The sequence below is a fragment of the Diceros bicornis genome, chromosome 35 (genome assembly GCF_020826845.1).
Source record: "Diceros bicornis minor isolate mBicDic1 chromosome 35, mDicBic1.mat.cur, whole genome shotgun sequence".
NCBI classification, from domain to species: domain Eukaryota; kingdom Metazoa; phylum Chordata; class Mammalia; order Perissodactyla; family Rhinocerotidae; genus Diceros; species Diceros bicornis.
In genome coordinates, this window is record NC_080774.1 from 22509798 (window position 1) to 22524404 (window position 14607).

The 14607-nt window shown below is 39.4% G+C and overlaps 1 protein-coding gene across 7 annotated transcripts in view; it reads right to left on the bottom strand.

Moving 5' to 3' along the window:
- Positions 1–14404, bottom strand: part of CHEK2 (checkpoint kinase 2) — a 37888-nt gene extending 23484 nt beyond the window's left edge. For 2 of the 7 annotated variants that reach the window (XM_058531690.1, XM_058531692.1), the window contains exons 1-4: positions 13894–14293; positions 11993–13455; positions 355–479; positions 89–236 (exon numbers count right to left, since the gene is read on the bottom strand). In XM_058531690.1, coding sequence (XP_058387673.1) covers positions 89–236; positions 355–479; positions 11993–12317 — 598 coding nt within the window. In that variant the 5' untranslated portion in view covers positions 12318–13455; positions 13894–14293. Of the gene's footprint in view, positions 1–88; positions 237–354; positions 480–1085; positions 1175–11992; positions 13456–13893; positions 14294–14317 lie in introns of those variants that run through there. The other 5 variants (XM_058531687.1, XM_058531686.1, XM_058531689.1 and 2 more) reach the window with 5 other exon arrangements.
- Between the last annotated feature and the right edge of the window lie 203 nt (positions 14405–14607).

Genomic DNA, 14607 nt, shown 5'->3' on the forward strand with positions numbered 1-14607 from the left:
TCAAACCATACTTCTGCAAGGACACATGTCAATTTTCCTTTAATATGGGAAGAAAAAAATTCCAGCAACCATAAGATAATAACATTACCTTTATTACTGCATACTGAAAGTGCGATTTCAGAATTGTTATTCAAAGGAAGGCGTCTCCCTTTCCCTACAAGCTCTCTATTTACAAACGTTCCATTCCCACTGTGATCTTCGATGTATGCGATGTAAGAGTTTTTAGGACCCATTTCCTAAAACAGAGAACATTTTATTTCAAAGTTGTAACAGTGGGGAGTTATAGTGGGAAGATATCTAAGAGTGATGACTAGATTACCAGCTCTCCCAAATGTATGGATATTTGTCACCTACTCTGAAAATCCGAAAGTGCTTCTTGCTGTAAGTCCGGTATTTATCCGTTTTTTTCAGCAGTGGCTCGTCAAAGCAATATTCACAGCTTTTATCCCTCCCAAACCAGTAGCTGTCATTAACACAGTCTGTAACACAAAAGAGCACTCAAGAAGGTTGAGGAATTTCATGTATGAAACACCTTTAAAAATTGCTCATAAAATCTATTGTAGGAAAATAGCCTAAGAAGGCAATCAAAATTATAGATTAGCTTATCAAGATTTTATAAGATTAAATATGAGGAGAGGAAAAAAAATCAAAATTTTCCAACAAGTTTAATAAATTATGGTTTACACATAACCACGAAATAACAAGCAGTCATTAAATGTTCTCAAACAAGTTTTAATGATTTGGAAAAATACTTATGATATAATAACAACTTCCTACTTATTACCCTCCTGAGGCTTCCCATTATACTTAGTACAAAATCTGCACTCCTCCTGATGGCAGGCTAGACGCTCAGGATCTGGCCCCGATCCCTTCCAGCCTCATCTTGTACCCCTCCCCCCGCTCACTACACTCAGCCCACTGGCCTCCTTTCACTGCCCCAAATATGCCAGGCTCAACAGGCCCTGTGGCCTCTGCATTCCTCTTTCACAGCTATTTGAACGGCCATCTTGCCTCTTGTGTCTGGACTCAAATTAACATCTCCCACTCAGTTTTCTATATAAGCAGACTCCCACCTCACCACCCACCTGTTATCATAATGACATCCTGCTTTGTCTCCCTCTAAGTATGGACCATAATTGGAAATTATCTTGATTATTTGTATATTGTCTCCCCGCATTCCCCTGTTAGAACATAAACTCCAGGAGGGCAGCCTTGGGTCTCCTGTTTAAGTGTACAGCTCCAGCACCTACGACAATGCATATGGTGGGCAAGTAAATATTCAGGGAAAGACAGAGTAGGGAAAATATTAACAACTCATATCACAGACAAAGGACTAGTTTCCCCAATATCTGTCAAGTTCCTACAAATAAAAGACAAACAATCTAGTAGAAAAGGGGTAAAGGATATGAAGAGACTATTTACAACAGACAGAATACAAATGGCTCAAACATATGAAAGGATGGCCACGCTAACTCAATATAAGAAATTTTAAAAACGAAAAATACAGTAAGATTCCATGTTTTAATGATCAGACTGACAAAAATCAAAAAGTGTCATGTTACGCCGAGTTGGCAAGAAGTTTGAAGAAGCAGTTACTCTCATACATTGCCAGTAAGAATATATTTATACACCGTCTAAGGAGGATAATTTGCCAAGATCTATCAAAATTATATATGTAACCACTTCACACCCATAAAGATGGCTATAATAAAAAAACAATACGTGTTGGCAAGGATGCAAAGAAATTGGAACCCTCATTCGTTGCTGGTGGGAATATAAAATGGTACAGCCACTGTGGGAAACAGTTTGTGGTTCCTCAAACAGTTAAACATAGAACCATCTAATCACTCAGCAATTCCACTCCTAGGAATATAGCCAAAAGAATGAAAACAGGTACCCAAGCAAATCCTGTACACGAGCGTTCATACCAGCACTATTCACAACTGCCAAATGGTGGAAACAACCCAAATGTCCCTCAATGGATGAATGGCTGAACAAATTGTGGTATTTACATACAATGGAATATTATTTAGCCATAAAAAGGCATAAACACTACAACTCATACATTCTACAGCATGGATGAATCTTGAAAACATGCTAAATGAAAGAAACTAGATACAAAAGGCCACATATTGGATGGTATTTATATAAAATATCCAGAATAGTTAAATCCATAGAAATGAAATGCAGATTGGTGGCAGAAGGAGAGGGGAATGGGGAGTAACTGCTTAATGAATATAGGGTTTTATTTTGGTGTAGTGGAAATGTTTTGGAACTAGACAGAGGTAGTGGTTGCACAATGTTGTGAATGTACTAAATGCCACTTAACTGTTCACTTTAAAATGATTAATTTTATGTTATGTGAATTTCACCTCAATTTTTTAAAATTACAAATGCACTACCCATTGGCCCAGAAAGGACAGAATCATATGTATTAAATAAGGACATATGTACAAGGTTATTCACTACAGCATTATCCTTATAGCAAAAGATTATAAACAACTTAAATGTCCTTTACTAAGGAGCTAGTTCAATAAATTTATATATCTGTAAAAAGAGATGAGGGTCTTCATATTCTGATAGAAGGATATCTAAGATACACTGTTAAGTAGAAAAAGCAAGTTGCAAGCAATGTGTTGTGAATTACAATTAGTATATAAAATGAAGGGAAAAAGTACACATAGACACTTAGTTGCTTATATACACATCAAATATCTCTGGAAGACTACAAAAGAAATCAGCAACACTAGGAAGTAGTTGGGGGAAGGACAGATGAAGACCTTGCATCTCTTCTGAATTCTGTACCTAATACAAATATAACCTATTCAAAAAATTAAAGTAAATCTATCACTTAAAGTCTGCAGTCTAGTGGGAAGATGAACATAGAAACAACGATACAGCAAGTAGACTGTCCAGGGGAAACACAAATGCAAGGCTTAGGGAACTCTGCCCACGGCTATCAAGGAGGCTTCGTGGAGGAGGTAAGACGGGAAGGATAGATTGAACAGCCCCTTTGGAAGGCAATATGGGAGTATCCATCACAAAGTAAAGCCATGCCTACTCTATGACCCAGCAATTCAACTCAGGCTCTACCCTCGAGACATGTTTGCCCAACTGACCAAGGAGACAACAACAAGGACATTCATTGGAGTCTTGCTTGCAGGAGTAAAAATTGGAAACAAACTAAGCATCTAGGAATAGGGGAAGGAATAAGTGAACCATGGTATTTCTACTAGAAACCAGGAGTTTCTGGGACAGTTGGGAAAAAGAAGGGCATGGAAAGTTCAGGACACTAACAAGTGTGGTGGACAGAGAATGCAAGGGGCAGCTGCCCATGGAAGGACACGCTCTGACCTTTGCTCATTAGGAGAGGCCTCAGGCAGATGTGTGGAGAGCGAGAGAGAGAGTAAGGTAGGAGGCAAGGGAACCAGAAGCTCTTAGTGAGGCAATTAGGGGTATGAACACAAGAAAAGATGGGCTGCTCCTCCCAGTAGAGAAGAAGGGAGTGCACGTGAGGGGGTGTGGAGGAGAGGAACAGATACATTGGTTTTGGCAAATGAATTGAAAGCTTGGTTAAGTTCTCTTCCTTTGCCAGAGATTCCAGACCTCCTTGAAGTTCAAACTCACTGACCTCCCTCTCAGAGGATCCTACTATCACTGAAAAAATTAAGGCCATCTGAGAAAAATTAACCCATCTCTCCCTTTGATCCCATTCAATCTCAACCTTTGGCCTATTTTCCTCGCCTTTTCTTTAACATTATTTCCTCATTTTACAGATGAGGACTGTGAGGGTCAGAGAAATAACATCACTTGCCGGAGGTCACACAGCTAGTAAGGGACAGAGCTAGGACTTGAAGCCATGTCTATCTGCAGCACCCTCACCGTTCCCCTCAACTGACACTACACTCTCACCCTTATTTTCTTCCCACTCAAGCATTTTTAATCTCTTTCTCTACCAGTCTCTCTTACACTCATTTTAAACAGGAACAAGCCTCTTTTGGGTTCCACAGTCCCCTCTGGTGGCTAATTTTGTTACCTTTCTTACTCCACACTCATTTCTTTCCCAATTACAGGTTAAGAACACAGGTTTAAAGTCTGAAAGTCATAGGTTCTAATCCTGCCTCTACCAACTCCTGGCTGTATGACCATAGACAAGTTAATCAATTTCTCTCTAAGCCTCAGTTTGCTCTTCTATAAAATGGAGACAAGAATAACAATACTCACTCACAGGATTATTTTGAAATTTAAATAAGATAGTCCCAACACTCCACCCAACAAAGGAAAATACACATTCTTCTCAAATGCATGTAAGAAACTTCTCCAGAACAGAACATAAGCCAGGCCAAGAAACCCCCTCTCAATAAACTTTAAAAGTATCATACAATATGTGTTCTCCAACAACAACATAATGAAATTAGAACTCTATAACATAAAGAAATTTAGTAAATTTCCATATAAGTGGAAATTAAACAGCACACTCCTAAATAACCAAAAGGACAAAGAAAAAAATCACAAGGGAAATTACAAAATACTTTGAAATGAATGAAATGAAGAGATAATATTCCAAAATTTATGGCATGCAGCTAAAGCATTACTTAGAGGGAAATTTATAGCTGTAAATGTCCAAGTTACAAAAGAAGAAAGATTTCAAGTCAAGAACCTAACCTTCCTTAAGACATTGGAAAAGAGGAGCAAATAAAATCTAAAGCAAGCAGAGGAAAGAAATAATAAAAATTAGAGCAAAAACAAACGAAATAGAGAATAGGAAAACAATTAAGAAAATCAATGAAACGAAAAGTTGGTTCTTTGAAAAGATCAACAAATTGACAAACCTTTGAAAATACTGACTAAGGAAATAAGAGAGAAGATTCAAATTACTAAAATCAGGAATGAAAGAAAGGTAATTACTACTGATCTTACAGAAATAAAAAGGATTAAAAAAAGAATACTATGAACAATGGTATGACAATATTAGATGACAGATGAAATGGACAAATCCTTGAAAGACACAAACTACCAAAACTGACACAAGAAAAAATAGAAAATCTTAATAGACCCAATGACAAGAGACTGATTTAGTGTCAAAGAACTTCCTATAAAGAAAAACCCAGCCTCAAATGGCTTCATTTTAAACTCTACGAAACAAGTAAAAAATTAAAAGCAATTCTTCTCAAACTCTTCCAAGAAACATAGGAGGAGGGAACCTTCCCAACTCATTCTATGAGGCCAGGAATACCCTGATACCAAAAACAGACAAAGATATCACAAGAAAACTACAGACCAATACCCCTTATGAATATAGATGCAAAAATCCTCAACAAAATACTACTAGCAAACCGAATCCAGCAACATATAAAAAAGATTATACATGACGAAGTGAGAGTTAACCTGGGAAAGCATGGTTGGTTTAACATCTGAAAACTAATTAATGTAACACGCAGTAACAACAGAATATGGGACAAAAACCACAAGATCATCTCAACAGACTAGAAACAGAACAGAATTATGTTTGACAAAATCCAACACCCCTTCATGATCAAAAAATAAAAACTCAATAAACTAGGAATAGGAGGAAACTTCCTCAACCCAAGAAAGGGCATTTATGAAACACCCACAGCTAACATCATACTTAATCAAAAAAGAGTGCAAGTTTTCCCCCTAACATCGGAAGCAAGATAAGGATGTCCACTCTTACCACTTCTATTTATCGTAGTAGAGGTTCTAACCACGGGAATTAGGCTACATACACACATATACACACACACACATAGATAGATAGAAGGCATCCATATTGGAAACGAAGAAGCAAACCTATCTCTATTCACAGATGACAAAACTCTTGTATGTAGAAAATCCTAAGGAACCCCCTAAAAACTATTAGACCTAATAAACAAAGTTCAGCAACATTACAAGATACAATATCAATATACAAAAATCACTTATATTTCTATACACTAGCAATGAACAAACCTAATATGAAATTAGGAAGTAATTCCATCTACAATAACACAAAACGAATAAAAATCCTAGGAATAAATTTAACAAAAGAAATGCAAATCTTATATTCTAAAAACTACAAAACAGAGCCAGCCCTGATAGGCTAGTGGTTAAAATTTGGCACGCTCCACTTCATTGGCCCAGGTTTGATTCCCGGCATGGAACCACACCACTCATCTGTCAGTAGCCATGCTGTAGCAGCGGCTCACATAGAAGAACTAGTACTTACAAGTAGAATAGACAACTATGTACTGGGGCTTTGGGGAGGGAAAAAAAGAGAGAGGGGAAGACTGGCAACAGATGTTAGCTCAGGAAAAAAAAAAAAACTACAAAACATTGTTGAAAAAAATTTTAAAGACCTATACAAATGTTCATGAATGGGAAGACTTAACATTGTTAAGATAGCAAAACTCTGGGCCGGCCCCATGGCTTAGCAGTTAAGCACGTGCGCTCCGCTACTGGTGGCCCGGGTTCGGATCCTGGGTGCACACCAATGCACCGCTTCTCTGGCCATGCTGAGGCCACGTCCCACATACAGCAACTAGAAGGATCTGCAACTATGACATACAACTATCTACTGGGGCTTTGGGGGAAAAAAAGGAGGAGGATTGGTAATAGATGTTAGCTCAGAGCCGTTCTGCCTCAGCAAAAAAAACAGGAGGATTAGCATGGATGTTAGCTCAGGGCTGATCTTCCTCACAACAACAACAACAAAAAAGATAGCAAAACTCCCAAACTACAAATTTACACAATCCGTATCAAAATCCCAGCTGCCTTCTTGCAGAAATTAACAAATTCAAACTAAAGTTCTTATGAAAATGCAAGGACCCAGAATACCCAAAATAATCTTGAAAATGAAGTACAGAGTTAGTGAACTTACTTACATTCTGCAGTTTCAAAACCTACTACAAAGCTACCAAAATCCAGAGAGTGTGGTACAGCATAAGGATAGACATATAGATCAATGGGAAAGAACTGAGAGATCAGAAACAAACCTTCACGTTTACAGTCAATTGATTTTCTTTTTCTTTTGTTTTTTTTGTGAGGAAGATCAGCTCTGAGCTAACATCCATGCTAATCCTCCTCTTTTTGCTGAGGAAGACCAGCTCTGAGCTAACATCTATTGCCAATCCTCCTCCTTTTTTTTTTTCCCAAAGCCCCAGTAGATAGTTGTATGTCATAGTTGCACATCCTTCTAGTTGCTGTATGTGAGTTGCGGCCTCAGCATGGCTGGAGAAGCCGTGCGTCGGTGTGCGCCCGGGATCCAAACCTGGGCCACCAGTAGCGGAGCGCGTGCACTTAACCACTAAGCCACGGGGCCAGCCCTACAGTCAACTGATTTTCAAAAAGGGTGCCAAAACAATTCATTGTGGAAAGAATACTCTTTTTAACATACGGTTCTAGGATAAGCGGATAACCACATGCAAAATAATAAGAGTTGAAACCCTTACCTCACACCATATACAAAAATCAACCAAAGCATAATCAAAGACTAATTGTAGGAGCTGAAACTATAAAACTCTATGAAGAAAAAATACTGACACAGCTTTGTAACCTTGGGTTAAGCAATGCTTTTTTAGATATGAAACCATAAGCACAGGCAACAAAAGAAAAGATAGAGAAATTGGACATAATTAAACTTTAAAATGTGTGTGTCAAAGAACACCATCAAGAAAGTGAAAAAAACAACTTAAAGAATGGGAGAAAATATTTCTCCAAAGAAAATATAAAAATGACCGATAAGCACACGAAAAGATGTTCAATATCATTAGCCATCAGGCAAATGCAAATCAAAACCACAATGAGATAATACTTCATACCTACTAAGATGATTATAATCAAAAAGACAGATAATAAATGGTAGTCAAATGTGGAGAAATTGCAACTCTCATACATTGCTGGTGGGACTATAAAATGGTGCAACTGCTGTGAAAAAGAGCTTGGTGGTTCCTTATAAAGTTAAACACAGAATTACCATATTATCTAGCAATTCTACTCCTAGGTATATACCCAAAAAATTAAAAACAGGGACTCAAACAGATACCTGTACACAAACATTCAGAACAGCATTATTCACAATAGCCAAAAGGTTGAAAGAACCCAAGTGTCCATCAACGGATGAATGGATAAACAAAATGTGTTATATACATACGATGGAATATTATTCAGCCACAAAAAGAAATAAAGTTCTGATACATGATGCAACATGAATGAACTCTGAAAACATTATGCTAAGTAAAAGAAGCCAGACACAAAAGGATAAATATTATAATTCCACTTATACGAAATATCCAGAATAGGTAAATTCATAGACACAGACAGTAGGTCAGAAATTACTACAGGAACTTAATGGGGAAAGGATACCCTCTTCAATAAATGGTGTTGAGAAAACCGGATAACCACATGCAGAAGAATGAAATTGGACCCCTATCTTACACCACTCACACAAATTAACTCAAAATGGATTAACGACTTAAACATAAGTGAAACCATAAAATTCCTAGAAGAAAACATAGGAAGCAAGTTTCTGATATTGGTCTTGGCAACGAGTTTTCAGATATCACACCAAAAGTACAAATAACAAAAGCACAAATTAATAAGTAAGACTACATAGAACTAAAAAGCTTCTGCACAACAAAAGAAGCAATTGACAAATTGAAAAGGCAACCTATGGAATGGGAGAAAATATTTGCAAATCATATATCTGATAAAGAGTTAATATCCAAAATATATAAAAAACTCATATAATTCAATAGCAAAAAAACAAACAACATGATTAAAAAATAAGCAGAAGATCTGAATAGACATTTTCCAAAGAAGACCAGCAGGTACATGAAAAAGTGCTCCACATCACTAATCATCAGGGAAATGCAAATCAAAACCACAATGAGATAACACTTCACACCTGTTAGAATGGCTATCATCAAAAAGACAAGAAATGATAAGTGTTGGCTGGGATGTGGAGAAAAGGGAACCCTTGTGCACCATTCGTGGGAATGTAAAGTACAGCCACTATGAAAAACCGTATGAAGATTCCTCAGAAAATTAAAAACAGAACTGCCATATGATTCCACTTCTGGGCATATAGCTAAAGGAAATGAAAATAGGATATGGAAGAGAGAAATATCTGCACTCTCATGTTCACTGCAGCATTATCCACAATAGCCAAGATATGGAAACAACCTAAGCGTCTGTCAACAGAGGAATGGATAAAGATGTGGTATATATGTAACGGACTATTATTCAGCCATGAGAATGAAGGAAATCCTGCCATTTGCAACATGGATGAAATTTGAGGGCATTATTCTAACTGAAAGAAGCCAGACAGAGAAAGATAAATACCGTATAACATCACTTATATGTGAAACTATAAAAGCCAGACTCATAGAAACAGAGAGTAGAGCGGTGGTTACCAGGGGCTAGGGATGGAGAAATGGGGAGGTTTTGGTCAAACAATACAAACTTCCAGTTGTAAGATGATTAAGTGCTGGGGATCTAATGTACAGCATGGTCATTATAGTTAATAATACCGTATTATATACTTAAAAGTTGCTAAGAGAGTAGACCTTAAATGTTCTCACCACAAAAAAGAAACGGTAACTATGTGATGTGATGGAGGTGTTAGCTAACACCATAGTGGTAATCATATGGTAATATGTAAGTGTATCAAATCAACACATTGTATGCCTTAAATTTACACAATATGTCAATTATATCTCAATAAAGCCAAGGGGGAAAAAAAGGAAAGAAACTATCAGAGGGAAAATTTTGGAAATAGATACTGGTGATGGTTGTACAACATTGTGAATGTACTTAACACCACTGAACTGTATACTTAGATGATTAAAATGGCAAAATTTTATGCTATGTATATTCACCACAATACAAAAAAGATATGGGGCAGGCCCGGTGGTGCAAGTGGTTAAGTGCGCGCACTTCGCTGCAGTGGCCCAGGGTTCGCCGGTTTGGATCCCGGGCATGCACTGATGCACCGCTTGGCAAGCCATGCTGTGGCAGCATCCCATATGAAGTGGAGGAAGATGGGCACGGATGTTAGCCCAGGGCCAGTCTTCCTCAGCAAAAAGAAGAGGATTGGCGGATGTTAGCTCAGGGCTGATCTTCCTCACACACAAAAAAAAAGATATGAAAAAAATACTTAGGAATAAATTTTTTTAAAGTGCAAGACCTGTACAATGAAAACTACAAAACATCGCTGAAAGAAATTAGAGAAGAATTAAATAAATGGAAAGACATCCCATGTACATAGACTGGAAGACTTAATTATTGTTAAGATGGCAATACTGCCCAAATTGATCTACAGATTCAATGTAATCCCTATCAAAATCCCAGCTGCCTTCTTTGCAGGAAGTGACAAGCTGATCCTAAAATTCATATGGAAATGTAAAGGACCCAAAATAGTTAAAACAATCCTGAAAAAGAAGAACAAATCGGGACTCACTTTGGATTTCAAAACTTACTACAAAGCTACAGTAATCAAGATTTTATGGTACTGACATAAGGATAGACACATAGATCAATGGAACAGAATTGAAAGTCCAGAATTAAACCTTCACATTTATGGTCAAATGATCTTTGACAAGGGTGCCAAGAACATTAAATGGTGAAAGAATACTCTCTTCAAGAAATAGTGCTCAGACAACTGGATATTCACATGCAAAAGGATTAATTTGGACCCCTATCTCATATCATATACAAAAATCAACTCAAAATGGATCAATGTAAGAGCTAAAACTATAAAATTTTAGAAGAAAACATAGGTGTAAATCAATAAGAACAATAATAAAACAGCTTGTTTATTGAGCATCTACTTTATGCTGATCACCTTATCAGCCTCTTTATATGTAATCTCACTTTTAAGGGTGATGCACCCCATTTCACCCTTTCCCACTACTTCTGTTTCCCACTCACCTAAGCCTAAAGCCCTAAGCCTATCTTAAAAATATGGCTTAAATGAGTAAATAGCTTAGAATGTTTACATCTAAATTTAAAGTTGCACATATGAATGTCGCTATATTATCTCTCCATTTTTTACTGTTTTTTTCAAGTCTTCAAAGTTAGACATGACATAAAAGGGAAAGGTGAGTGACAAGGTACAAAATGGTATATCAGTCATTCATTTCTTTACATTATTATTTTCTATTCCATTAATGTCAAGTTCAAATTTTTTTTAAATGAAGAGATTAATTTAATCAGAGAAGGAGAAAAAATGCTATTTAAAACATGCTGAGGGGCCGGCCCCCTGGCGTAGTGGTTAAGTGCGTGCGCTCCGCTGCTGGCGGCCCAGGTTCGGATCCCAGGCGTGCACCAATGCACCACTTGTCAGGCCATGCTGTGGCGGCGTCCCATATAAAGTGGAGGAAGATGGGCATGGATGTTAGCCTAGGGCCAGTCTTCCTCAGGAAAAAAAAAAAAAAGAGGATTGGGTGGCATGGATGTTAGCTCAGGGCTGATCTTCCTCACACACATACACAAAAAAAACATGCTGAGAGCAATGCCTTACTACTGGAACCAGGTGTCAGAGAGGATGAATGTATTTAGCTGCAGGGTTGCCTATTTGGAGATAAAAACAAATAATAGGTGGTGATCAAACAGCCTTCTCTATTCTGAAAGTGTAAAACTGATGCTCTGAAGCTGCAGCATACCACAGCAGGGGTTCAGTGGTGAAGTTTTTGTGATTAAATGGTAAATATGTGCAAATTTGAGTGAATCTGCATTTTTCTAGGGACACGGTCCACAGCTCTCTTCAGATGCTCAGATGGACAGCACATTGCAGATCCCCAATTAATATTTGTTAAAAGAAAAAATGAAGGGGATCCACAGCAGCTAAGAGCCAACGCGCTACCCAAAACTGCGTCCCTGGTTTCACCTTTCATCACCTTTGAACTCCAGGAGCATCTTGAGCTTTCTGTTGCAACAACTTTCCATTAACTGTTTTTCTGAACAAAATATTACACTATACAACAAAGGGTCTTACCAAGATTGGAGAATCCATCCTGAAGGGCCCATAATCGAGCCCAAGGGGCAGGGACAGGCTCCTCGGGTTCTTGGTCCTCGGGAATAGAATAGAGTTCCTGAGTGGACACTGTGTCTAAGGAGCTCACTGTCCCCGAGCTGGAGTGCGAGGACTGGCTGGACGTGGGCGCTGTGCTGGTGGAGGAGCTGGACGTGCCCTGGGACTGTGAAGAGGAGCCTTGTGTCTGTGAGGAGAGCCCAGGGGGCTGCGAGAAGCTGCCTTGGGACTGTGAGCAGGCACCACTGCCCTGGGACTGCTGATGCTCCACATCCTTCTTCTGAGACATCACGACCTCAAGGAAAGTGTCCAACAATAAGGTGAGTTTCAAGGAACAAGACTTAAAGTTCAAGAGTGAAGGATGGGCATACTACAATGGCAAAAAAAAAAAAAAAATCCAGAGCAAGCATGCTCTGCAAAATTTAAAATTCTAACAGTCTAGACCTATAGTTCTTCTGGACTGAGTTATTCATCACATCACTTTCACCGGATCAGTTTTTTGTCTGACAGCCACAAACCACAGGGAAAAGAAACAAAAAATTATTTGAAGGCTATAGATAACTAAAAAGCAATGAAACTGAGTTGGGGAGAGGGAGAGACTTGTAACAGCTTACATTCACCCAATTTTAAAAAATTAGAAATGAAATTTAAAACAGTCATTAATACAATCAACACTACACTTAAATTTCCTATATGTTTTGGAAAGGGAAAGAAGGGGATGGGTCAGGTGGCCTGGGGTAGAAGATGGGCAACAAGAAACTGTACTCTAACTCCCTGTGACACTCTAGGGGTGGCCATTTACATAAAATGTCACTGATGCCCCTTCTCCCCCAAGCCAGTTCCTGGAGGGTAGGACTCCTGTCCCGTTGTTCATTGTAGATTCCTTGACTCCTACCTAAGAGCGGAGCCACTTAAGGAGGCAGAATACAAAGAAGACTGCTCTAAACAACTCCACCTAGCCCTTTGTGATGCTAAGTAATTACGGGGCTCAACTTATCAACATCCTAACTGGCCTCACAGCATGACAGAATCCTGCAGAAACTATTCTTTGAGTCACAGGAGACTGTAACACAGGTAGGTTCCCACCCTTGCTTTAGAATTCATTTGATGGACAGTTCAACTCTGATAACAGAATTTAGAGTCAAGTCACCTTCAATCCCTAACTTTAAATCCCTAATCTGATGTAAGGAAAAAAAGGTGCATTTCCTCCAGATCCCCACACTCACACTACTCAAGGAGAACATAGTAAACATTACTCACACTGATTGCATTTACACAGCTTTGCAGATACAAAGGTCCTGATGAATTTTCCTTAAAGCACACCAGCAAGGTGATGCCAGAGCTGAGTCTGCCACTCCGGGACCTGCTGCTCTACTACCTAAGCCGGCTGTGTCCTTCTGCAGCTTTTCGAGCAAGATTTCTCCGCCCTGAAAACCGGTAGACAGTGTGTCAAATGGTAGCTGCTATCATCGCTTATGATAAATAAGGGTCCACGGGACCGGGACCACGCTGGCCTCAGCCATGAGGAGAATGTATAATGGAGTGGTTAGAGGCAAACAAGTCTGGAGTCAGATGCCTGAGTCAAATCTTTGCATGACCTTTAGGTAGATCACAACCTTTCTGTGCCCATTTCCTTATCTGAAAAAAGTAGATAGATCTGGAGGATTAACTGAGATGATGCATGAAAGCTCCTTCCCCAGTAACGCTTGATAATTGAGAGAAGAGAATTCCAGTCCCAAAGAATCCGACAGCCGGAAAAGCCCTTACAAGTGCAACACAATTTTTTTTTTCAAATAGAGAAACTCAGTCCCAAGGAGGATTGGTGCTCTCCTACCCGTTCCCCGCCACCCCATCCACACACTTACTCATGGACATTCGCAGGGCATCCTCCTACATCCTCAGTGTGTTTCCAGTTCCTGCAGCGCCTAGCAGCTAAGAGTGGGTTCTTAATAGGTTATTTTCGAGATTGATCCTAAAGTATGGTAAGAATTACTAACATTTATAGAACTCTTTACAAAGCAACTTCGCTCTGATTTTGAAGAGCACAACTTTATTCCTTATTATCCTGTATGTTCGGGCCAGTTTCAGCTTGCAAGTAACAGGGGAAGTGAACTTCACCTCGAGGTTGATCTACAAAGAAGGAAGAGAGTCGCCACGCATTCCTCTCCCCACCGCCCGACCTCAAAAACCGAACAAAGCGGAAGCTCGGGAAATTCAGCTCGCATTAAGACCCTGAGGACGGGATTCGAATCCCCAAACACCCAAGAGAAGTTCCCCACTATGACTCACCGCGTGAGCCCACCTGGAGTCGCACACTCGCAGCAGCCGCAGCCACCCGAGTGGCGCTAAACGAGCAGATACGAACTCCACCCTCAGCCAATCAAAACACCCCTCCGCCGCCGCCGGACCAATGAGGAGCAGCGGATGTGACCGTCCGCGCGGAGCCTAAAGGCTTGCTGGGAGTTGTAGTTTAAAACGCAGAGCGGGACTCAGAATCCAGTTTTCCCCTGGGTGATCCCGCCCCCTCAGCTCCCCAGCCAATCAACATCATTAGTCTAGTCGGCCGCTCTTTCCCCTTT